This window comes from Amaranthus tricolor, chromosome 14, assembly GCF_026212465.1.
Source record: "Amaranthus tricolor cultivar Red isolate AtriRed21 chromosome 14, ASM2621246v1, whole genome shotgun sequence".
Taxonomy (NCBI): domain Eukaryota; kingdom Viridiplantae; phylum Streptophyta; class Magnoliopsida; order Caryophyllales; family Amaranthaceae; genus Amaranthus; species Amaranthus tricolor.
This window is the reverse complement of record NC_080060.1, coordinates 4481663-4505764: the sequence shown is the minus strand read 5'-3', so window position 1 is coordinate 4505764 and position 24102 is coordinate 4481663. Positions and strand designations below refer to the sequence as shown.

The following is a 24102-nucleotide window of genomic DNA, read 5'->3' as shown; positions in this document are numbered from 1 at the left end:
TATTTGGTTAAAAACAATGATAGTTTGGCTTGATAATCGAACAAACTTGTAAGGGCTTGTAAAAACCAAAATCGGTAAAGGGGACAATGCGTTATTTGCTGTCTTTTCCCAAGAGAGCAACGTATGGCAAGGCTAGTGATGGCCACGGGGTGGGTTATCAGGAACTGATCCGATCTCGAACTGCTGAAGAAATCCTAGAACCAAAATCGTTTGTGCTAGGTTTCGAATTACTGACAATCAATTTTTTTTAAAAAAAGAACACACGGACCGGTGGAACTGTTGGCAGAAACTAGCCCGCATAACCGCAAATCGATAAAAACTAGCCACTTTTTTCAAAAAACTAGTCGTAGTTCGCATACTTCAATCGTTTGAGCGTTGTGGAGATCATATGAATAACTGCTCAATGATTCATTTTCCTCTAAACTTATTTGCTCTCAAAAATCTAATTAATGTCAATGAACCAACAAGTCTTCAATCGACCTAATTTTTATTAACAACTATCTATCTTCTTGTCTATGTTAAATCTAATTTCGACAAAAAGCTATGATACTAAATACGAAAAACGGGGCTTGAAGTGTAAAGACCAGAAGAAGAATGAACTCTTAAGAACAACCTAAAACAATCATTAGACGAATAGGCATGAAAATCACAAGATTAACACACACGTGTACCAATATAAACATATATTGATTTTATGTTTATTGATTGACTAGTAAAACTGTATTGGTGATGTATTTGAGCTAAGAAAAGAAAACTATATCGATATCAATATTGTTAAAAAAATATTTCATGCAGTATATTTTAATTTCTTTGATACTCCATTGTTAACATGCTCTTAGCCCTTAGGGCATTTTCCCTAGAAATAGAAATAAAAATAAAAATACTGCTTCCACGTATAATACTCGTATAGTATATTGATCTAAGAAGTGAATAGTAAAGGGTAGTACTTATAATAGTAGCACATCCCAATAACTGCGACAAGTTCTCAATTTCAGTTCTCCAAATGCCCACTGCACTTCCCTCCAAATCGAATTTCACTTCTTCCCACCAAAACTTTCGAAATTGCACGTTTTTCTTCCGAAACCTTTTAATTCCCTTATCAATTTCAATTATCAGGTAAAATTATCCAATATCTGACACCATCAGGGTACCAATTCGTCACTTGTATGCTTCTGAAGGTAAAGTTGATTTGAAACCCTAATTTCTTTTCAGTTTTATTCACAATTTGTTTGATCTCAATTGTTTTTGTTTTTCTACTAGTCTGTTGTGATTTACGAGGGTTTGACTTATACCCATTTCTTGTTTTTTGTAGAATCTGTGGCTATATTGTATATTTCATCAGTAGATATATTCATTGTTTTTGGTTTCTTAATTCGATTGAGCTATAGATTTGCAGTAGGAAGTCGTATTTTGATGGTTTCATGTAAGTTTGTGTGATTGATAATGAACCCTTTTCTTCAATTTTGTATATCACTGATTGTAATTGAATTTTTACCATTGGGGATCATTTGTATTCACATTTATAATAGAATTTCTTGATTCATCAAGGCTTTTGTATTGTTGTTGTTGTTGTTGTTCAATTTTGTGCATGTGTTTATATATTTCTATATCAGATATATTTGATTTCAGTGCTGCACCTTTATTAGTAGGAAAATTCGGTTGGTTTCCTATTTGGAATCACACATTTCGTTTATTTTTGATAAATACAAAGTTTTGAAAATCAAGGGTAAAGTAGGATTTGTAAAAGTAAATTTTCCTTATTAGTATTGTAGTGTTAAATGCTTTTTGTTCTTTACCTAGTTGTTTTTCAATTTCAATGGTGTAGGTGCCATGGATGGGAATATGATTGCATTAATAGATGGAAAGAATGGACTTGTTGAATATGACAGTAGTAGGAAGAAGAGATCACTGGTGTGGGATCATTTCGAAAAGATGCCTTGTGAAAGAAAAAGCGAAGGAAAAGCAAAATGCATACACTGTGAGTCTGTTTTTAGCGCTACACCTAGGAGTGGAACATCTCATTTGAAGCGCCATGTGGAAAGGTGTGCGAAGCGCATAGCAATGGACGTGCAACCAATCTCAATGGATGTCGGGTTTAGTGACTTTGAAGGAAGTGGACCTAGTATCAAGCTTGGGAAAAGAATCTCGAAGGTTTGGCAGGAATATGAGTTGTTTCCAGCTCCCAATATGAATGATGCAAAGGCCAAGTGCAAGCACTGTAAGTTGGTTCTGTCTGCAGCTTCCAAAAATGGGACGTCTCATTTAAAGCGTCATCTGGATAAGTGTTCGAAACGTGTAACATTTACAGGTAACATAGAACAATACTTCCTTCCTGACGTGAAGCTAGTTGAAGGGAACAATTTAGATAATGCCCCGAAGGAGGTAAATGGAACAAGTAGCTTGAAATACGCTACTGATGGCGAGAATTTGGCTGAAGGAAGCAAATCAATTGAAAATGGTCAGGTTGACCAAGATGAGCTTCAAAGATATATATCAGTTTGTATCATCAAAGGATCCCACCCATTTAGCTTTGTAGAAGAGAGTGGGTTCCGATCGATGATGGCTAAAGCATGCCCCCAATTCAAGCCATTCAATCGGGCAATTGTTAGAAGAGAACTTTTTTCTATGTATTTGAAAAATAGGGACAACATCAAAGATATGTTGGCGAAAGCCCCTGGCCGCATATGTCTGACTGTTGGTAATTTGAAAGCTAGAGACACGAAAGATGACTATATTTGTGTTACTACACAATTCATTGATGAATGTTGGAAATTGCAAAGAAGGGTTTTGTGTTTTAAAGCTTTGGCACCCCCATATGATGGAACATTTATTGCAGATGAATTGGCATGCTTATCATCGCAGTACAACATCGAAAGTAAGACCTTTACAATCACAGTCGATGAAGCCTCTTATGACGAGTCCACAGTTTCTTCCATTAAGAGGGGTCTCCTCACAAAAAACACTACTCTTAGTGATGGTCCCTTTTTTCAAATTAAGTGCTACACTCATATACTGAACTTTCTTGCGCAATCCGCCTTGAAGTTGGTTGATGACATTGTTGATAGAATCCGTGAGTTGGTAAAGTATGTCAACAAATCCCCACTTCAAAGGAAGAAGTTCTTTGATCTTGCTGAGAGGACCTTTGAATTGCAAGTGATGAAAAGACTCAGGCTTGATGTAATATATAGATGGAATTCAACTTATAAACTAATTGATCGTACCCTTTACTATAAGAGTGTGTTCAAGCTTCTAGAGTCCAAACAAGAACTAAATAACCTGTCTCTTTCTAAAGAAGAGTGGCAGAAGTTGAGCATTATTCATAAATTTCTAAGGGTTCTTTATGATGTAACTAGCTCATATTCTGGCAGCCATAGCCCAACAGCTAACTCTTTTCTAAAGGGTTTGCTGACAATTCATTGTCGCTTGACGGAAATAGCAAAAGGTCCAAATACATTCTTGGCTCATGCTGTTACAGCTTTACAAGCAAAATTTGATGACTTCTGGAGTGAGAATAACTTGATTTTATCATGTGCTGCAATCTTAGATCCACGCTACAAAGTAAAATTTGTGGAATATTGCTATATGAAACTTTTTGGTCCAGCCAATTTCGAGGATCGTGTTGATAAAGTTGTAAGCACTCTCTACTGTTTGTATGCTGAGTATAAACGGCAATCGATGAAATTTTCCCCATCAGGTTTGGCGTCATCTGGTGTCAATACCAATTTTGTGGGTGTAGATGATGAGGGTGACATGTTTGGAGATTATGATCAATTTCTGAGCTCAACATCAAAATCACAAGGAAACAAATCAGAATTGGATCTCTATTTGGAAGAGCGGAGTTACGATTTGAATTCAGACTTGGATGTGCTAGAGTTTTGGAGCAGAAACTCGATGAGATATCCTAACCTCTCGTTGATGGCGCGTGACATTCTTTCTATACCCGTTTTGACAGTTAATTCTAAGGAGGCATTTACCTTTGGGAACAAAACATTATCTTCTGTTCAAAGCACCGTTATGCCCGAGACACTTCAAGCTTTATTTTGTCTTCAGGATTGGCTAGGCGCGGAGGATAACTCACGTAATCATCTCCATCTGATATTAATTCTAGTCATTTATACTTGTTCTGATGTTTGACTTTCCTTTGACTGTAATACAGATGACAGAACTGCCACAGCTGAGGATCCTAGTGGGTCTGGTGATGATGCTGATTATGACGACGATGATGATAGTGTACTTACTGATTCTTTTTAGGTGTTCACATCTAATTTTCCCATTCTTTGGTTCAATCTGTGACATGGGTACTAATTTCCATGTGCTAACATCTTTATCATATGCTGCTTGCAGGTTTTGATGTAAGCCTTGAGGATTCAAGATCGTTGTCACTTAAACTAGGATTATTATCTTGTAGTGAATAGACATTTGTGCAGTATGAGGCCGCACTTGATAGGTTCAAGCTATCTGATGTTACTATGATCATTAATTCTCTTGTGTATATTCACCCTGCTATAGAGGACATGACGATGATTAGTTTAATAGGATGTGATGTGTTAGCTCTTCAATCATATGAATTAAGTTTGTTATTTCTCTTCCGAATCACCATTGTTTTTTTACCAAATGTCTATGAGAAAATTGGATGCTGTTCTACAGTGATTTACAGTCATCAACCTTGGTCTGAGGTAAGAATATGATAATTTTCTTATAACCTTTTCTCCACTTCATATCTTACCTCATTAGTGAATTATGACTAAAGTTGCTGAATTATGTATCCTTCATCTTTTACTTACATGACCAGCTTTCTAGTGTATGTATGTCTTACAGTGTGGTTGAGATCAATGTTACTTGGACTCGGGTCCTGATGTCAGATTCTGGTACGTGTCCAAGTGTCAGATACGTCTAAATGTTCAATTTTACGCCTAAAATAAAATGTTTAAGTGCCATAGCAATGTCCGAGCATTAAGGATCGGACACGGGTACGTGAAACAAAATAAAGAGTCTGAGTAACAGGTTGAGATAAGTTGGAGAGCGGATATTGTGTGGGTTTTAGTATCCCTTATTCAGCTTTGGGACAAGTAGACGGATTTGAAAGAAATTTTTACCCTTCTAATAAACTGAATCTTCTTAGTTTTACTGTTGGAAAGATGTTATAGGATTATGGTCTATGGAAGAATACTTGGCAGTTCTTCCTTTCCCTTCCCTTCCCCTACCTCTGTTTCCTTTCCGTCTTTTATCCTCTCCCTCCTGCCCTTCATAAAAGCTAACTAAGCTCTAAGCATATTGTTTGTTATGTGAAATTTTCTGCAATTCAATTTGATAACTGTTTTTTAAATGATGATAATAATTGACTTCATCAAGCTATGGTGCTATCTGATGTTGTGTTTACTTGACTATATATTCATATGCGGGCTTGAATGGAAGCTGTTTAATCCTTGTTATGCCACCTCTCCCTGAAAAGGATGTTCGTTTCTTGCCCATTTGAATGTTGCTTGGAAACTTGTGGAGAATCTTGGGTGGTTCTACATGAAATTGCTCGCAAGACGGAATTGGTATGTAAGTTGTAAAGTGTTTCAAATTTTAGTTTTCTATGTTTTCCCTAGAATCAATACTAGGTGACTATTGTTTCGCACCTAAGTGTAAAATGTTTTTTTATTGTCTTGCAGTTTGTCAAATATGGATAATCTCTCATTTCTTTTGCATAAATGCATTTTATATGGAGTAAATTTTTTCAATTAGATATGGCATGTTGCAAGCAACCTTTTATGTTCTAACTGCAGTGTCATTTGATTCGCTGATCTTCTTGTGAATTACGAATCAGAAGAGCAAATTATAATCCCTTTTGGGCATTTTTGGCTCATTTGGGTGAATAGCGAATCCAACAGGAGAATCTGCTGACAAATTATGTTGCACACCTACACTGGTTATAAGCAGTTTAGTTATTCCTTTTTGATGAAAATAAGTGAATAAAGAGTTCAGACAGCATTCACAAAAAATCTGCTGCAAGAATTTATCTTTTGCTGTTAGGATTTTTTTTGCTTATGATTTCTTATGAATGACATCATTCTGTTGCTTTGATATATTCCTAAAAAATTAACATTCATCAGAATTATCTTGAATTGGTTTCACTTCCTAACTCTTGATAGAAGCCGTGTTTTCCGGGCAAATCTTCTTGTCTTACCAGTTTTGTTTTTTCCTCTGAAGGATGTTGAATTCATTGCATCTTCAAGGAATTATTTGTAGATCACGACTCGGGCCTGATCAAATTCTCCTGGACTAAATCCTGAAGTCCACCGCAAGCTTTATGGGGCTATCAGCTATGTGACCACTTCCGAATGTTTGGATTATTGCAACTCACTATGGCTTATAATGCTTGAATATTCTGAGATGATCAGGAATGATGTTCATATGTAAGTTTCTGCATAACTTGGTTTTACTCTTATTAAGTTTCTAGCTTAATAAAATAATAAAATGCTTGCCAGTGTCTGAAGTTCAATCATTTATTCCCTATAGAGTAATCCCCATCTTTTCTTTCTACTGCCTTGGGATGTTATTTAATGTTTGTGATGTATAAGCTATGTTTCTGGTCATTTGATTCAATTCGAGTGATTCTTTTATGTCACCTAAAGCTAAAATACCTGCTCTTGATCCTATTTACTAACTAGAAAGTCTTGTATAGACTAGGTGTATTCTATTTTAGTGTGCACCAACTTAATATTGTGTTTGGAAGGATAGAGGTTCCCTTGTTTATATAGTAACCATGGAGGGGAAGATTTTGAAGGGGAGAAATTTGAAGAGAAAATACAGACAAATTTGTTAAGAACACAATATCTCTTAAAGTGGAAAGAATTGGAGGAAAAATACTCATTTTCCTTTCTTTATCCTTCTCTTTTCTTTCCTTCTATACAAACAAGATGCACTCTCCTTTTGCATTCCTCCAAACTCCTCCCCTTCCTATCCCTTCCCCTTCCGTTTGTCTTCTAATTTGCTATCCAAAACAGTGTAAACGGTATTAAAATAGTAGTATTTTTGTTTAACAAGTACAGTTAAGTATAATCATTGAGAAAAATTTTGCTATAATTAGATTAGTGCACGCTAAAATAGAGTGGACTAAGTCTATACAAGACTTTTGCGTTACCGAAAAAAACAAATAAAATTCTGTAACCCTGATACAAGGTGAAAGTCGAACTGTTCGGCCTCTATAAGCCCGAAAATATGCTCTTATTATTACCAATCATTGCCTAATTATTCATCTTTAACCTCAAAATACTAAGAAAGGTTCATGAGCTCTGATACACACCCATAGTGGATTATCGTCCTCAAGTCATAATGTACTGGAAATATGAAGGCAAGTACCATGCTTTTTCATTACCTGACCAAAAACACTATATATTTTGTAGCAGCATTATATGCTCACTTTTGCTATCAAATAAGGATGCCGATGCCATTGTTTCCAAAGATAGACATGGAAGCAACAAACGGAGCGCTGAATCAAGTTATTGTCAAATGTACTTTGATGGGTGATGAAAGGGAGTCGTCTTGGTGGCGCATCGTGTCAGGTGTAGCTCTCGAGTTCGAGTTTGAATCAGATTTGGTAAAATGTGCCGACATTACACCTTTGTGGCGGAACGCTTTCTCGGAGTCCTCCTTTTGCAAGGATACTTCATGCATTAGGCTATCCTTTTGATTGTTCATTCTCAATAGGGCTTAATATTAATATTTTTGTGGTTTGGTATTTCCTGATTATAACGAATTATATTAAGCCCTATTGAGAATATGATCGAGGGGTAAGGAGTAAGAGTGAATCTTAAGGAAAGACAATCGTGAATTAATCAAAGAGTTATTCTTGTGAGCAAGGTTATTAGGATCGAGATTCTACCTAGGATCGTTGAGGAAATATGATCGAAATTGGTAGAATCCGATCGTAGAATCGTCTGATCCTACAAATATGCATTTATATGCTTTGGATTACTTATTATCAATTATATTTGTTCTTTTCTTAAGTTTTAAGGTGTAAGTAAAAATTTATTTCACTTCATCTATTAAGTTTTGAAAAAAAACTTTTAATCATTCTTAAACTGCAAATCAAGAAAAACTAGAATTTTATAAAGGTATTGATATAATTATTTTAAATATATATTTATATGTAAGTGAAATTTGTATTATATTAAAAGAATTTATGATTGAAACTACCCATATAGGATCGGATCATTGCATCGTAGAATCGTGTTATGATATTGCCACCAAAATTCTTGAGCTAAGTAGGATCACACGATTCTACCACATTTAAGATCCTACCTACGATCCGAATCAATTGCCTATTTTTAGATCGTAAGATCGTAAAATCATAGATCAAAATCGGGTTTCTGATAACTATGCTTGTGAGTGACTGTCTCTCGGTGAGATAACCTTTAAACAGTGAGTTTATATCTTAATAATTAGTATCAATTGGACTATTGATCAACCCATGTATGAGGTACATAGACAGACCATCACATACAAAAATTAGCGTGTATTCAATTTGACAACCATTTGATTAACATGATGGAAGTTTATTATTTAAATTTTGAATAATTCTTTTTTTCTTTTGTTCATTTTACTTAAGCTCAAAAATGAAATTGTGGTAGGTCATTTTCATCACGAAATTGTCCCTAAAATAAAATAACGACGGCTTAGAAAGAAATATTTGGTCATCATTATTCCCTTTGTCACTTACCATTGATTGTTGTAGTAAGAGAAGTGATTAATATAATAACAAGTTGGTTGGTATTTATGTCAAATTATGAAATATATAATATAATGAAATTTGGGTTTGTCTAAAATTCAGTAAAACTTCAGGCTTTTAGGGTTTGTCTAAAATGACTTTGGCTGAATGAGAAAATGAATCACTTTTAGAGATTATTAAGTGGGCTAACCTAATTTAGTACACCGCGGAATCTAATTCTTAATCCTATTGTGAGAAAGTTTGAAAAGAATAAGTAAATTAATATAAAAAATTTAAAAAATAAATAATTTTTAAACTTAGTTCTCAAAATAAACACTTATTACTAGAGCACTGGTTGTGGGTTGATCGCTGTTAATAACAACGAACAAAAAATCTTGGTCAAAAAAGGTCTTTGTTCGCTGTTAATAGCAGCGAACAATGATTTTGAACAAACTTTTGTGTTCGTTGACATAGCCCAAAAAAATAGCAAGTAAAATTTAAAAAAGCAAGTAATTAGCCTAGAAGATAGCAATTAAAATTAGAACAAACAAGTAATTAGCCTCGTAATTGAAAGAAGTTTGGTCAAAAAATGGTCAAAATCTTTGTTCGTTGTTACTAATAGCAAATGAAGGCCTTGACTTTTTTAACCAAGCTTCTTTGTTCGCTGTTAATAACAGCGAACAACACCGAATCTATGCTCTAAAAAGTGCTTATGTTAGGAATTAAGCTCATAAGTTGCTTATTTTTTGAACTTTTTATTTAGAATTGCTTATTTTTTTTCAAATTTTCATATTGTTACACCCATCTTGCATAAAAAAATCAATATAAATCATTTTTTAACAATGATAATATTTAAAAGGAAAAATTACCGTGAATAAGTAATTTTTTTGTTAATTTTCCTACAATAATACGAACTTTTGATTAATCATAATAATACTAATTTTGGGGGCTTTTTCCTAGAATAATATCAAGTTTAGTTTATTAATTAATTTACTAAATTTTTTGTCATATAATCTCCTATAGTTTGATTTTTAACATGTTAGGTATATTTTAGGGAAACACCCCTTAAGTTGGTATTATTCATGATTAATTAAAAATTAGTATTATTGTAGGAAAATAAGCAAAATATTGTACTCCCTCCGATCTTATGATATAGTCCCATTTTCTTATTTGGCAAAACCTTTGAATTAGTCCCATTTCTATTTTTGGCAATCCATTTTTACTTAAATACCCTTAGTTCACACACGTAATTACGATTTTACCCCCCGTAAACCCTACTAACCTAAAATAATTAACAATCTAACCTCACCTTAATCATTCCCTCCCTTTTATAATCCCTTACTCTGTCTCCCTCCCTCTCCCTCCCTCTCTCTCATCTTCATCCTCAACCTGTGTATAACTCTTCGTGTTCTTCAATGATCTTCATCTTCATCCCCAAAAATACCTTGGTTTACGGTTTATTATCTTCATCTTCATTTTTTTTCCACCTTCTTCGTCTTCTTTGAAACCCTAATGCTTTTAGGGGTTTTTTAAATCTGGGTTTTTTCCCATCTTTTCTGGGTTTTTTCGAACATGGCCTCACCAACGTCTTGTCTTTCTTGTTTGTCTTCGTCCCAAGAAAGTGATCCTACGATTGGATCTCCTAACCCGTGGTTCGATTTCTACAATCGCCTACCTACGACTTCTGATGAAACGGATCCTAACTGGAGAAGAAGTATAACTTCTGAAGATGAAGAAATACAGGGAATGTTTGATTTACAACTGGATCTTCAAGATCTATACATTGAGAACTTGTTCCCTTCCTCAGATGAAGAATCGTTGGATGATGATGATTTGGTGTCTGATTTTGATGTTCGAGGCCCATTTTCTCGTATGGATACATCTTTCCTGTATGACTAATGATGATTTTGTTTATGTGCTATGTATGGTATGCATGTCTTTCGTGTTCTGTTTTTGTTGCCCTATGATTTTTTTTTGAGGGTAAACAATTGATTATAGCTACAAAATCCCTAAATCCATTCATTTTGCCACCAATCTTGTGCACAATCATGTTTCTTGTGTGTTCTTTAGTGATTGATTGTATTGGTTTGGTCTTTGGCTCTCCTCTCTTCCTGTTTTTTGAACTCCTTTGTGCTGCCACTTCATGTGTGAAAGGAAAAATGCCTATCTTTCCATCAAAAATCATCTCACCTTGAATAGAAAAGATTGGTCTTGCAACGGCACACATAAACATGATCTTGGGGATAAATCTTTTTGATTGGATTTCTCTATGTGGCTCTATTTCATCTTGAGTCAGATAAAATGTTTGTTGTGTCCTTGTAATGTAAAACAACTTTTCATCAATGTGGACTACATTTGTCATTTCATTAAATGTGAAGTTGTTTGTTTGCTCATCTAAAATGCAACTACTAAGACAAAAAATTAACCTGTCGAGTTTATTTTTGTCTGTAAGTAACGGTTTGATTGCGTTGGTGTGCTTTCGAAAGTACCTGTTTTTTTTCCATCTGCATACAGTGCTGTAGCTAACTCCCATGGCCCTTGAAAGTGTTCTTAAAGTTGTCTTCTTCGCTTTTTCAATTGATTTGAATTTGTTTTCATCAAAGGCGATTGGAGCTTTACCGTTGGTCACTGACTTCTTATTGTTGACATTAATTGGAACTTTGTTTTTTTTTTTGATCACGAATCTGTCTCCATATCCTTCCGATTGTCCTCCTATGCAAATCGTACTTCTTCGCAATTTCATTGATGACCCCGTGTTGTAGCTTCCCATTACTGTTTGCTGACTTTAAAAGCTCATGCATTATTTGAGTCTTAGTAAAATTATCTACATCTTTTTTTTCCCATTGTATATACTGCGTTGAAGTTGGTGGAAATTAAATGAAGTGTCTGATATCTTCACTTAATGCTGTCTTATATACATAATTTTCATCTGTTTTGGTGGCAATTTTTTTCATTTTTGGCGCCATTGACATTAATTTTTTGGTTTCCCTTTACTGTGTTACTAATTGTCAACTCATTTGATCCATCATGTCTCCATTTCCCTTTGCTGTATTTATCTTCTAATCATGTCTGGCTTCTTTTCATTTTTTTTCAATCTTCCAGTATCATTGTTTTCCCTTGATCAGCTTATTTTTGTTCCAGTGTCATTGATGGCTTCCTTTCAAAATGAAACATTTAGATTTTTTGTAGTTATTTAATTAATTTTCAACACTAAATGCATACCGTGTTTGTTTTTTTTATAAATCTGAAGTCAACGAAAGATTTAATATCCGTATGCGCATGTGGCGAGAGGGTTGCTCGTTTTCAATTGCCGTTCAAAAAACGTTGAAGAAATCAAGGAAGTATTGAAGACTTAGCTTATTTTATGATTTTGACGGTTTTTGTAATTTATTTGATGTAATTTTATGTAATTTAAATTAACTAGTTTAATGGTTGTTTAATAATAAAAAATTGGGAAATGTATTAATTTCAATTAAAGCTCAAACAATGTCAAACCCAATTTTCCCTCCAAAATTCATTCTATGTACTTTATTAATCAAAAAGAGGGAATCATTAATAATTAATCCACTTCCTTAAAAATACCCAACTACCACCTTTTACATGGACCCCACACAACCTTTAATATGCGTGCCCAAGGAAATGGGATTATATCATAAGATCGGAGGGAGTATTATTCTTCAAAATTTTTTTCTATTTAAAAGATAAAATTATAAATTTTAACCATCTAAAAATATAATTTTTAATATTATAATTTAAAATAATATAAAATAAGTGAATCCGAGATGTTAGTTTAGATTTGAGATTTGTATGCATGACTATACATACTACTATTAATTAAAATAAAATGTGAATTGGAGTAGCCTTCCACACTGCAATGTGGGACCATATTTAATACACCCATACTTATAATATAACAAATCCTTATCAATGGATGTGGCTGTGGCTGTGCCTGTGGCTGTTAGGTAAAACACTAAAGACATCAACTTTCTTCTTTAAGAATTACTAAAAAACACACCAAATAAAAGATTAAATATGTTATGTCGTGAACTATTGGATTGTAGTCTATTTCCTATTGGTTGTGAGTTGTTCCAATCACATTATTTTTTCCTTTTTATTTTAAATCTTTAAAATTTATATTTATACTTCTAGGACTAGGAGTATTAACTAATAACTACACTAATTTGAGGTGCATAAAAAAAATCTACACATGGTCACGTAGAATTAAAAGAAAATTGGTAAAATAATGCAATTTATATTTTATTTTATAATAATACAAGAATCAACAGTATATGTTTAAATCTAATATAAGGGGTTGTGTTTGATTTTCACCTAATACTTACATCTCTTTATTCTTTTCGTCAGGTTATAATAAAAAGTACCTATTCAAAATTAATCAAAAGATAAAGGACACTTTTAGTATTCCGCACAAGGTAGGGTATCGGTGGGGGTTTTATTTTTCTTGAAGGATGCTGAGAAATCATACCCGTTCTTCCAGTAAGGGAGTAAAGAGAGATGCGCGCAGTCAAGAAAACCCTAAATTGATACCTGCGTCCAGTAGGGGTCGAACCCTAAACTTTATGCTCCATATGCAGATGCTCTATCCATTGAGCCACAAATAATTTTGATAATTAATCTAAATTAACCCAACTCAAGATATTATATTTTTTTTTGACTATACTCAAAATATTATATTTAGAATAGCCAAATTTGAAAGATATTTAAAACTCATCTGATGATTCAACTTTTACCAGATTTTGTAATCAATTCGGTTTAACCCAACTTAAAAAACCAATATGACCCTAAAATCCAATTTTTAATCGACATAAAATATTTGACCTAAAATCGACTCGACATAAAACATTTAACCTAAAATCGACTCAGAACATGGGAATGTACGCCTCTATCAGAGTAGCCAAACTAGAACGCAGAGGAATAGAGAGAGACAGAAAGAGAAGTATATTGAAATGTCTGCAACAGAAAGCAACAACAATAGGACTAATAATACTTCCTCCTATTCAGCTGAACTGTCCCATTTGACTTTTCACACTTGCCGAGGCAACATTTTAACTCTTAATATCTCAAATTATGCTTAATTAAAAATTATAAAAAGTTGATATTAATTAAAAATTAAGAGTGATAAGTGAATAGTGCCAAAAAAAATGGGACAATTCAGCTGAATAGGAGGTAGTAATACTAACAAGAGAATCTACACTTTCTCTCACCTTCATTTCTTGTAGTTAATACTATTTCTTTTCTTTGTTCTTTTATCCTTTTTCTCGTTTTCCTCAAGTGAGAATTCCTTCAAATATCCAAAAGCCATTCAATAAATGTTAAAGGAATAACCATTTTCATGTAATGTCCTTTCCTCCATTCCTTCTTTGTTGTATTCCTTCAGATTTTATCTCTATGAAAGTGGGTGGTTTAGCAGATCCAATACAAGTTTTTTCCTTTTTTTATCTTCCAATTCCATGGATATTTTCATTTTTCTTCAATTTTAAGAATTACCCACTTCAAATTTTAACCCTTTTTTGAGGTTTTAGATCTTAAAATTGAAGAAAAATTATTATTCAGGTAAATTTTCTTAATTTAGCTGTTTTTTCTGTTATTTAGATTCATGGGTTTTTGAAGTTTAAATTTAGATGACAGTCTTGATTCTGTTTGATTGATTTTTTTTGATGAGTTTTTGTTCTGTGTTTTTTTTTTATTTTAAAAATAATTTTCGGGACTCGAGAAAATCATGAGTTAGTCTAATAGTTGAATCGATTCCTCAATTTTTTCGACTGTAATGATTTTCTAGCCTATCCCGATTAGAAAAATGTGGGGAGAGGAATTTGATGAATGATAAGAAATCTGGTAGAAAAAGAGAGTACAAAGAATTTCATGTTTGCTTTTTTCTTTTGTCTATTTTTCCTTTTTTTAGTACCATTTTTCTAAGCCATTTATTAACCTAAATCTACAAATATTATTTTCCTTGAAGAAATCATACTATTATGTTGCCCTTTTATCTTTAAGATTAATCGGTTAATTATTTTTTTTTATTTTATTGATGTTATTAGTCCCTGCCATAATATTTGTATGCCAACAGAGAATTTTGGCTCATTTTTCTGTTATTTCTCTTTTTTCAGCCCAAATATTCATGAGCTGAATTTTTTTAATAAAAGTTATGTTTTTTTTTGTTTTTATTTTATTTTTTTTTGCTTTTATCATGTGAAGACATGACATGACACTGAATATGCTTCTTTTTATGTATATGTACAAATGTTGGGTTTTTAGCGTTGATATGTAGGCATATGCTTAAAATTAGAGTTTTTGCTTACTGTTTCGTTGAGGGTGTTATATAGACATCTAAAATGAAAAATGTATTCAATAAATCATACGCACTTCTTATTTACGTGAAATTGCTATGATGTTTTCAATCAAATGCCAAATGAAAACAATATTTTTGTTATCATATTTTTATGTGTCCAATGGACTATGATACGAGGAAGAACTATTCTTGTGAGAGACTGTGTTTGAGTGAGACGACTTCAAAACAAATAGCCCATGTACTAATAATTATGTTAGTTGGTGTCTCACGGTGAGACCGTCTTTCTTTTGGTTCAAAATGAAGTGTCAAAGCATTCACTCCAATGTCGGAGCTTGTGTTATTCATCCCAATGAGTTTCATCTAAAGGCAAGAGTCTTGGGAGGGTGGGAAAGATGGCGAACGAACACCCTCATCACAAGGAGTTTGTGTTGTTGTTGTGGTAAAATGAAGGTTCAATACATATAGTAAGCAAAAGTAGGTTTGTAACGTTGTATGATATACTTTCCTTGTATTTGTTCTTTTAAAACTTGAAGTAATTAAATTGTGTCATAAAGTGCATAGATTAGGGGGATTGATTTTGTCTCTAGATAAACTTATGTATATGTTTCTAGATAAACATGATTTGTGGGACTAAACACATTTGATCATTGTTATTACCAGGTGAAATATGCAGTGCCAGAGCTATAATCCTGTTTATCATTCACTTTATGATCTCAATGTTAATGCAAATGGTGGTGCTGCGCCAATGTATTATGGTACTTCAACCATTCGGAGTGGACATTACAACGATTATGTGGCTTCTTCAAAACCTCCACAAGGACAACCCTTCGCGTACAAAGAGTTAGTCCGTCAGACAATGTTGATGCATGAAGTTACATTCAGAGATCAGGTATTGTAAACCTTCTTACTATGTGTGTACACGTTTGTCTTCAAAACGCGAAAGAAAGTTGTATAAGAAATAATACCGTCAAATATGAACTTCCGCTACATTGAATCCTTGTTAAGTTTGTGTTTTATCTAAGCTGCGAATTGCTAGTTTGGCCATCATTGTAAGAGCCTTAATATTGGAACTTAATGGCTTCAATTTGTGTCATTTGTTTTAATGGGGTCAAAGATTTATAATTTTTTATTTCGGATTATAATGAACTCTTAAATGGTCCTGTGAATCACGTGCACTTTGTTTGTATGAACTTTCAGGTGATATTTGCCACCAAGGGTTAATCGGAAACAACCTCTTTGTTATTACTAACAAGGTTAAGGTTGTATACATCTGACCTCTAAACCTCGCTTAAGTGGGATAATGAGATGTTGTAGTGGCCTCAATTTATGCAAGTTTCCTTTTTAAGTTGTTTTGTAGAGCACACTAGAGATGGAAACTATTCTTCCTTTTATAAAAATTGGAACTTTGCCATAACAAGAAAGTTACATTGTTATCAATATTGTGTAGTTCCACCTATCACATTAAAATCTTGGAATTCCCTCAAAAAATGGTCGGTAAATAGGCCAAAACTTATTATAATTTGCCTTTTTTTTCAATTCACAATCTGCGAGGAGATTGTCATTATCATTAATCTTCGTCCATTAATCTCCTCGCAGATTGTCGTCGTCATCATCATCATCATCATACCCAGTGTATCTCGCCCATAGAAAAATCATGAGCAGGGTCTGGGGAGGGAAGGACGGCGGCAACTCATACGCAGAAAGGATGACGACCCTGCTCATGATTTTTCTATGGGCGGGATACACCGGGTATGATGATGATGACGACGACGACAATCTGCGAGGAGATTAATGAAACATGTGACACTGGTATGTTTTATTCTTACTTTTACGATTCCTATGACTTGTTTTAATGTTCGGGAAAAAAAGAAATATGCCACACAACATTTTGTGATGCGTTGTAGTTATCTTAGTCCAACTTGTTTATGATCTCAAACAATCTGCATATTGCAAGACCTTTTCATGAATATGATCGACCTCCTCATTATTATAATACAAATCGTTCGTAGTCCAACTATTTGCAAACCTTGTTTAGATGTTAAGCCGACTTGAACAATACGCACTCGACTCACTGCTAACTGTTGTTCAACTTCCAGGTTCAAGAATTACACCGCATTTACAGAAAACAGAAGGAATTGATGCGTGAAACGAAAAACAAAGAACCGTATGTGGATGATCTACATTTCGAGATCCAAAGCTCAAATTTGTCTTCAGCAAAAATCTCGGCCAGATATGGGCAAAATACTCTCTATAGTGTTCCCCTTGTTAATTCTCATACTACACCGTCTTTGACAGGTAGAGATAACATTCAGACGTCTCTTTACTCGGTCCATGAACTAAGAACACCCACCAGCCCCTTCGCTTCACGAAATGGTGGCACTTTGAATGACCTGGATGTTGTGAAATCCAAGTGCAAAAAAATTGGAGGGAAGTTGTTAGATCTTGAGCTTCCCGCAGAGGTTTATGTCGACAGTGACGAAGAAGATTTTTTACACCCCTCTACACCTGTGACGTTACTGTCAGACAAACGATCTAAGGCTGTCGTTGAGGCTATTGTACTTCCTTCTACTGCGAGCCGATCATTGAAACCTGTCCTAGAAGGTGAGCTCCGTAATCTGGCTGACTTGAATGAACCTTTGGCATTGTCCTACACCGAAGAATGTGATTGGGATAAGAGAACAGAAGCTGGCAGGGGATTCTTAGAAAGAAACCTTGATCTGTCCGATAGTAGGAATATTATGTCGATAACATCTATTGTTAAGTCCGAGAATGCTAAATCGGATTTGGGTTTTGCTTCATTCGGAAGCAAGTTATCGAACGTGGGGCAAAACCCGCCTGTGGTTCAAGCACTTCCCTCCGTCAACAGCCAATTGTCCTCCTGCAAAGGTGCTAAAATACTCGGCAAGCTGAATGCGGTTCTTAATAACAGAATCAATGCTAATCGACATTGTAGTCTGGATTCGGATGTAGCAAAGCACATAACAAGACCTGTTGCGGCTGAATTCGAAAGTTTTGATAAGAGAAAGAGATGCAGGATGATTGATATCAACTTGCCGTGTGATCTCACAACAGACGAAGAGTCGCTTGTTTACGAAAACTCAGGTCAGATAGACTTGAATTTTTGTTTGAATATTGATTTGGAGGCACCTATTAGCCCGGAAGTGGAGGAACGTCTTCCAACTAGAGGAGACTCCGAAGAGATTCAACCTGAAGAGGGCAATGACCTGTTTGTGAAACTTGCAGCTGAGACCATTGTCTCCATTTCCTCTAGATTTGTGTCATGCTCAAAAAGCACGAATTTGCAAAAACCCGAAACTTTGGATAGTGGGAATCTAGAATGGTTTGCCGGGGTGATTAGTTCCCTTTCCGTTGATTTAGATAAGGATTTGGAGACGATGCGCTGCAGAGATACTTGCACGATCGATGATTTTGAGGTCATGACATTGCAGCTGACGGAAACGAAAGAGGAAAAGTATTGGTGCAAAGATAGTGTCCAAATCTTGAGCGAAACTTGTTCGATGTTGTTGCCTAGCAAAACGAGAAGGGGGAGGACTCGTAGATCAAAGACGAAGGACTTCCATAGAGAAGTTCTACCTTCTCTTGCTTCGCTTTCGAGATATGAGATAACCGAGGATATGCAGATGATAGAAGGGCTAATGGAAGCTGCAGGGACTCCTTGGCCGCTAAATAGGACTAGAAGAACATGTAGAATGGGTAGAAAATCACGGTTGGCCAAGCAGGTGACTTTTGTTGAAGAAGTGCCGGAAATAGTAGAGTTAATGGCCCTTGTCAGTTGGGGTAAGGTTAACAGGCGGTCTATAAGGCGAAGATGTCCCGCTAGGCCTACTGCTCGACCAAAATGATATTCTTTTACACAAAAAGGGATTTCTTATATGAAATCGTGTATTTTTTTGTACTTATTGTACATCAGAGCCTCTAAAACTCCCTCAGACGGGTGTTACTAAACAATGTTGGGGTAATGGAACATTATATTGCTGTCTTATTCTTAGAATGACTTGGTGTATTTAACTTAGAAGATCATTTAGGGAATGGGAGAAATATATAGAGCTTCAATATAAGACTATTTCCTTGAAATTGAAATTATTGCAAGGTCATGAAACTATGTCTTGGGGAAACATTTGCTGATTCTCAATTAGTATGTTTGTTTATTATCACTTGTTGATAATAATGTATAAACTCCCTATCTACCTTGACATAATTTAACTCCCTAGCTACCTTGACATAATTTCGCCGACTCTTTTGGGCAGTTCTTTGGGTGTGCAGTGTGCCTACTTATAATGTATAAACAAAGTTGCATCGTATAGTATTTACTGCATTGTAAAGATTTAAAAGAAAACTGTATTAATATTTCACGTCTTATAAAGGTGTTAAAAAACTACATTATAAGACATCGTAAATGTGTAATTTTTTCTAAAAAATCTTTATTGAAGTTTTAACACATTGACTTCTTCCTGAAAAGATTTTCATAAGGAATAATATATATCTATCATAACTCAACATCTACAAACTTTGCAAAAAGAAATAACATACTCCCGCCTATTCATACGTGTTCCATATACTTTATATACTCTATCAAATGCACTTATTTAATTTTTAATATATTGAATTATGCATAATTAAAAATTTTAAAAAGTTAATATTAATAAAATTTACATTAAAACGAATCAAACAAAATTTCATATGACTATATTTTAACTTATAAATTAGTAATAAAATACAATTTAAGAGTGATAGATAAATAGTATCTCAAAAATAATGGGACACCTAAGATGAATAGGAGGGAGTATGATATAAAACTTGAGATTTTATCATTCATATACATCTATCTGGAATGAGAAGTAACAATAACCAACTTAATAAGTTGATCATCTACCCTACATTAATCGGTGAAAGCAAAGTGTTTTTATATTACTTCTCAAAAAATATATTTTTTAAAAAATAGGAGAAAGGAAGAAAAATTTCTTAAAAGCATGGGGGATGTGTATGAGGGTGAGGGGTCATGTGATTAGCTCATCCAAACACTTGGACCTCTTTAGTTTCCACAAAAAAATCTTCCCTCTATTACTTTCTCTCACTAAATCTTGCACTTACCATCTTCATTCTTCATCAACAACTGCTCGCACCTTCATACATTCATTCATTGATCAAGCGTTTTTCTCTTCTAAGGTACTTCTTATTCATTGATTTAATTGCATTTTCGATTAATTCCTCTAGTTTCAGATCCCTTATTCTGTCAATTTGATGTATACGTTGCCCTGTTTGATTGGGTTTAAATAGTTTGGATTTTCGATTTTGTTTGTTATATTTTTGGATTCGATGGCTGCGGAGTTATTGATATATTCTAATTTCATTTACTTGTTTTGATTTCTTGATTTAAAGTCGACGTATTAATCAATTTGCTGTTGTGGCATGAAATTTGCTTCAATTTGTCTTCTTTAAGAATGGTAATTTGGGGAGTAATAAATTGATATACTTTGCTGAGCAAAGACGAATGAATTGTTGTATGTACTTTGTAAGTTCTGATTCTTTTTGTTAGGAAAATGACTTTGCTTTCATGAATTTGTCATTTGGGGTTGTTACTTGCACAGTTCCTCCTATTTCTGATTTTCAGACGCCCAAGCATATGGGTATGTCATATATGACATAACCATAGTGTTGCACTTTTTCCTTCCAAAGTTTTTCCATCTAGCTTGCCTTTATATGTTGGATGTGAAACTGGATTCTATCATTGAGCACATATATATGTGCACACCACCTATAAGCTTAGACACGAGTTTACTCTATTTGTTTTATGTGTTAAGACATTGTTACCTGTAACGACATTCAGTTTGGAATGTTAAATGGAAAAGGGAACACGGAACGCAATCTAGATTGACTCGGGAATGATTGGGTACGAGATACATTATATATAAAATATAAATCTGAAAACAATATCGAATTAAAATGATTATTTTGCTTTAAGTAATTATTTTCAAGTTGAATTTTTTAAGATTTTTAGGTTCATCTCGTTTTTTTCTCCCTTCTTTTCTCTTTAAATTAAATTTCTATGGATGTTTCCGTGTTCTATTCAAAAGTAGTCAATATTTGTCTATCACTATGTAAAAGTAGTCATCATAAACTTAATATTATAATGAGTGAGCATCACTGCTAACGATTTTACAAAACTAGCGTATTGAGTGTATGTTTGTATTTTGGTGGGTTACCATCATTGTTGACAATTTTGTAAAATTGGAATGTTGGTGACAACAAAGTAACTGATATTCTCGAGTTTTTTTGGTCAATGGACTCATGGTTGAAATGATGAAGTTTCTTTCATGGCACTATCTTATCCTATTTTTCTTGCAATAACTTGATGGATGAAGCATCTTTTGACCTTAGCATCTTTGAAATTATCCGAAGATCAATTTTCCATCTACAATGTGTGTTGTGTGAGCTTAGTCTCTGGATGTGTGGACGGTAGGTCTGCTTGGATGTTGAAATTGCGACTAAACAGATGTAAGCTGATCTAATAAACTGCATAATTGAACCTTTATTCCAGACCAAGTGTTAGCCTCTGAATATCTCTAAAGAACCTCTTGCTTTTTCTTATTTTGGTCTATACCCAAATAAATATACTTGACAACCCTCTTAGAGCAGTTAGGGTCATAGTGCGAAAACAATGTCGTATGATATCATATCATCTGACTTCTGAGCCATTAATGTTTTCTAATCTAAGCAATCGACACTGCCCGCATTTTTAAGGCTTAAACAAATTGTTTTTTAGATCACTTCAAGGGATATGACATGGTTTTGACAACCACATCACCCCTTACTGCAATACCATACTATTACTGTACATATGTTTTACTTAATTTTTGATTTGTTGTTCCGATATTGGAAGCAAGATAGAAAGGAAAAATAGTTTCCTCGTTACATAAGGTAAAAAACTTTTTTCCCTCTTTACTTTCCTTCCTTGAATTTATTCATAACAAAAGAGTTATAGCTTTCCTAAACAACACTTTCCTCCAAAACAAACATTGTTCTGTTGGTTGTATGTACCACTAGGACTGAGTTTATTATTGTTTATCTAGGTGGCTATGTTACTGAAAATTTTCTTGGATTTTGGTATAGTGATGAGTATCAGAGTGTAGGACACGCAATACAATAACCAAATCTATATTTTTGAGGTATTCTAGAGGTGACCTACTCAAGTGTTGCGTTGTGTTGTATCGACACATGTCGCCCATAGTGATTGAGTTCTCGGAGATTAAGGGCTTATTGGATTTAATGATACTCCAGCTCATCTTTGATGGTGCATAATTGTGTCTTAAATCTTAATGATCCAGCACAATGTGGTTGCTAGATTACATGCATCATGATGGTTAGGGCAATACATCCACCCCCAAACATCTCCATGAGGACACTTAAACACGAAGAAATTGAAAAAAATTTAGATTTAGGTATTATATTGCTTAGTGCTCAACCTAATTTTTTCCAGACTCAAGATCATTTTTGGCATTCCAAAGATTCATAGTCCTTGCTTCCAATTATGTGCTGCATTTGTTCCCTTTTGAAGTAGCACCTTACCCCCCTTAGGTGGGAGCCACTATAATGGCCTTGAATCATGTTAATATCGATTATTGATGTTGTTTGTTCTGTGTATTCCTTTGTGAAGTATAGCATTTTTCTACTTATTCTTACTATAATCAATACTTAAACGGTAATTGGTTCTATAGAGACTAGACTCTAGAGTTCTACAATCTTTTTCAATTGATTTTTGTTCTTTCAGATTAAGCTGTTGATTAGTGATGCTGAAGCTTCGGTGACTATGTTTGTGAGGAGGAGTCCATGAGAACTTCTGATGATTAATCATAAAGAGAAAGAGAGTCAACTTTGATTCTGTTGATTTGTTACAATGTGGACCTGTGCTTCAAGCACGATAGCAGGCTGCACCAAGTCGAAGCATGATGATTTAAATCCAAACTTAGAGTGCTCAGATGATGATGCATCTATTGATACCAACCGAGAGGAAGGCTTGGAATGTCCAATATGCTGGGAATCCTTTAACCTTGTTGAAAATGTTCCCTATGTGCTATGGTGTGGTCACACTCTGTGCAAGCACTGTGTCCTGGGGCTCCCATGGGCTGCTCTGAAATTCCCTACTCTACCAATCCAGCTTCCATTTGTCATTACTTGCCCATGGTGCAATTTACTTTCTCCTCGGATGATTTACAAAGGTGCTATTAGATTCCCCCGTAAAAATTACTTCATTCTATGGATGGTTGAGAGTATGAATGGTGATAGGACGAGGTCTTATGCGTCTGCCAATGGAGAAGTCCGCCAACCAGGCTCCTTTTCTGGAAATACTGGTGTGAATACTCAATCCCATCTCAGGAACCGTCGGGATATCCCACATTCACCTGAGGGGACGACAGAGCCTCATCACAACATGAGCCTTGTTGGCCAGTACTTTAATAGAGAGAGATTCAACATGTCACTCCGCAAGTCCTTGGCGTTTGTAGTTCACTTGACGGCTAAATTCCCCCTTGTGGTTGTATTCCTTCTTGTCACCCTTTATGCAATACCAGCAAGTGCTGCCATCTTGGCCTTATATCTTCTCATCACTATTCTATTTGCCTTCCCTTCTTTTCTTGTGCTCTACTTTGCATATCCCTGCTTGGATTGGTTGGTTAGAGAAATCCTCACCTGAACTCTAGAGAGCTTTCTGTAAATCATCATTCTATACCACTTGCCCTTTCCACGCTTCCTCAATTTGCCGACTTTTGCTTGAAAGCATCCACAGGATTTATCTAGATTCTTGCTGTAGAATTACACGAAACAATATGTGCAGGAAACCTGTACTTTGTTGAAATTTGTGCTGCTGTTGGATGTTTGGTACCTCAAAATCTGGTGCTGTCTTCTATGGAACCTTTGTATAAATTGTTTTGAGTTTTGACTTATTAGAAATGCTGATTTGTGACCTCCAAATCTTCAGTCATTTGGTATTTGAAGAGTAGTGTTCTTACAACTTGCTTATGCTGTTGTATAAAATTACTGGTATTTCCATCTAGAACTGTCACACATTGCTAACTTTAGCTAC

General features: G+C 34.6%; 3 protein-coding genes across 5 annotated transcripts; all 3 read left to right on the top strand.

The window, feature by feature from the left end:
* The first annotated feature begins 937 nt into the window (after nt 1–937).
* Nucleotides 938–4580, top strand: LOC130800419 (zinc finger BED domain-containing protein RICESLEEPER 2-like). 2 transcript variants are annotated; one of them, XM_057663937.1, is made up of 4 exons: nt 938–1178; nt 1826–4078; nt 4157–4230; nt 4345–4580. In XM_057663937.1, the coding sequence occupies exons 2-4, from the start codon at nt 1831–1833 to the stop codon at nt 4354–4356; spliced, it is 2334 nt and encodes a 777-aa protein (XP_057519920.1). In that variant the 5' UTR covers nt 938–1178; nt 1826–1830; the 3' UTR covers nt 4357–4580. The 2 variants fall into 2 exon arrangements, with proteins under 2 accessions (XP_057519920.1, XP_057519919.1); XM_057663936.1 differs by having other exon boundaries at nt 4157–4251.
* Nucleotides 4581–13920: 9340 nt separating this feature from the next.
* LOC130800418 (uncharacterized) lies at nt 13921–19406 on the top strand. Of its 2 annotated transcripts, XM_057663934.1 has the most exons (3): nt 13921–14266; nt 15663–15891; nt 17099–19406. In XM_057663934.1, the coding sequence occupies exons 2-3, from the start codon at nt 15670–15672 to the stop codon at nt 18863–18865; spliced, it is 1989 nt and encodes a 662-aa protein (XP_057519917.1). In that variant the 5' UTR covers nt 13921–14266; nt 15663–15669; the 3' UTR covers nt 18866–19406. The 2 variants fall into 2 exon arrangements, with proteins under 2 accessions (XP_057519917.1, XP_057519918.1); XM_057663935.1 differs by lacking the exons at nt 13921–14266; nt 15663–15891 and adding an exon at nt 15900–16811 and having other exon boundaries at nt 17099–19309.
* A 465-nt stretch (nt 19407–19871) lies between these two features.
* On the top strand, nt 19872–23982 carry LOC130800417 (uncharacterized). Its single transcript, XM_057663933.1, has 2 exons — nt 19872–20189; nt 22792–23982. Exon 2 carries the CDS (start codon nt 22918–22920, stop codon nt 23710–23712), a length of 795 nt encoding a protein of 264 aa, XP_057519916.1. The 5' UTR covers nt 19872–20189; nt 22792–22917; the 3' UTR covers nt 23713–23982.
* The last annotated feature ends 120 nt before the right edge of the window (nt 23983–24102 follow it).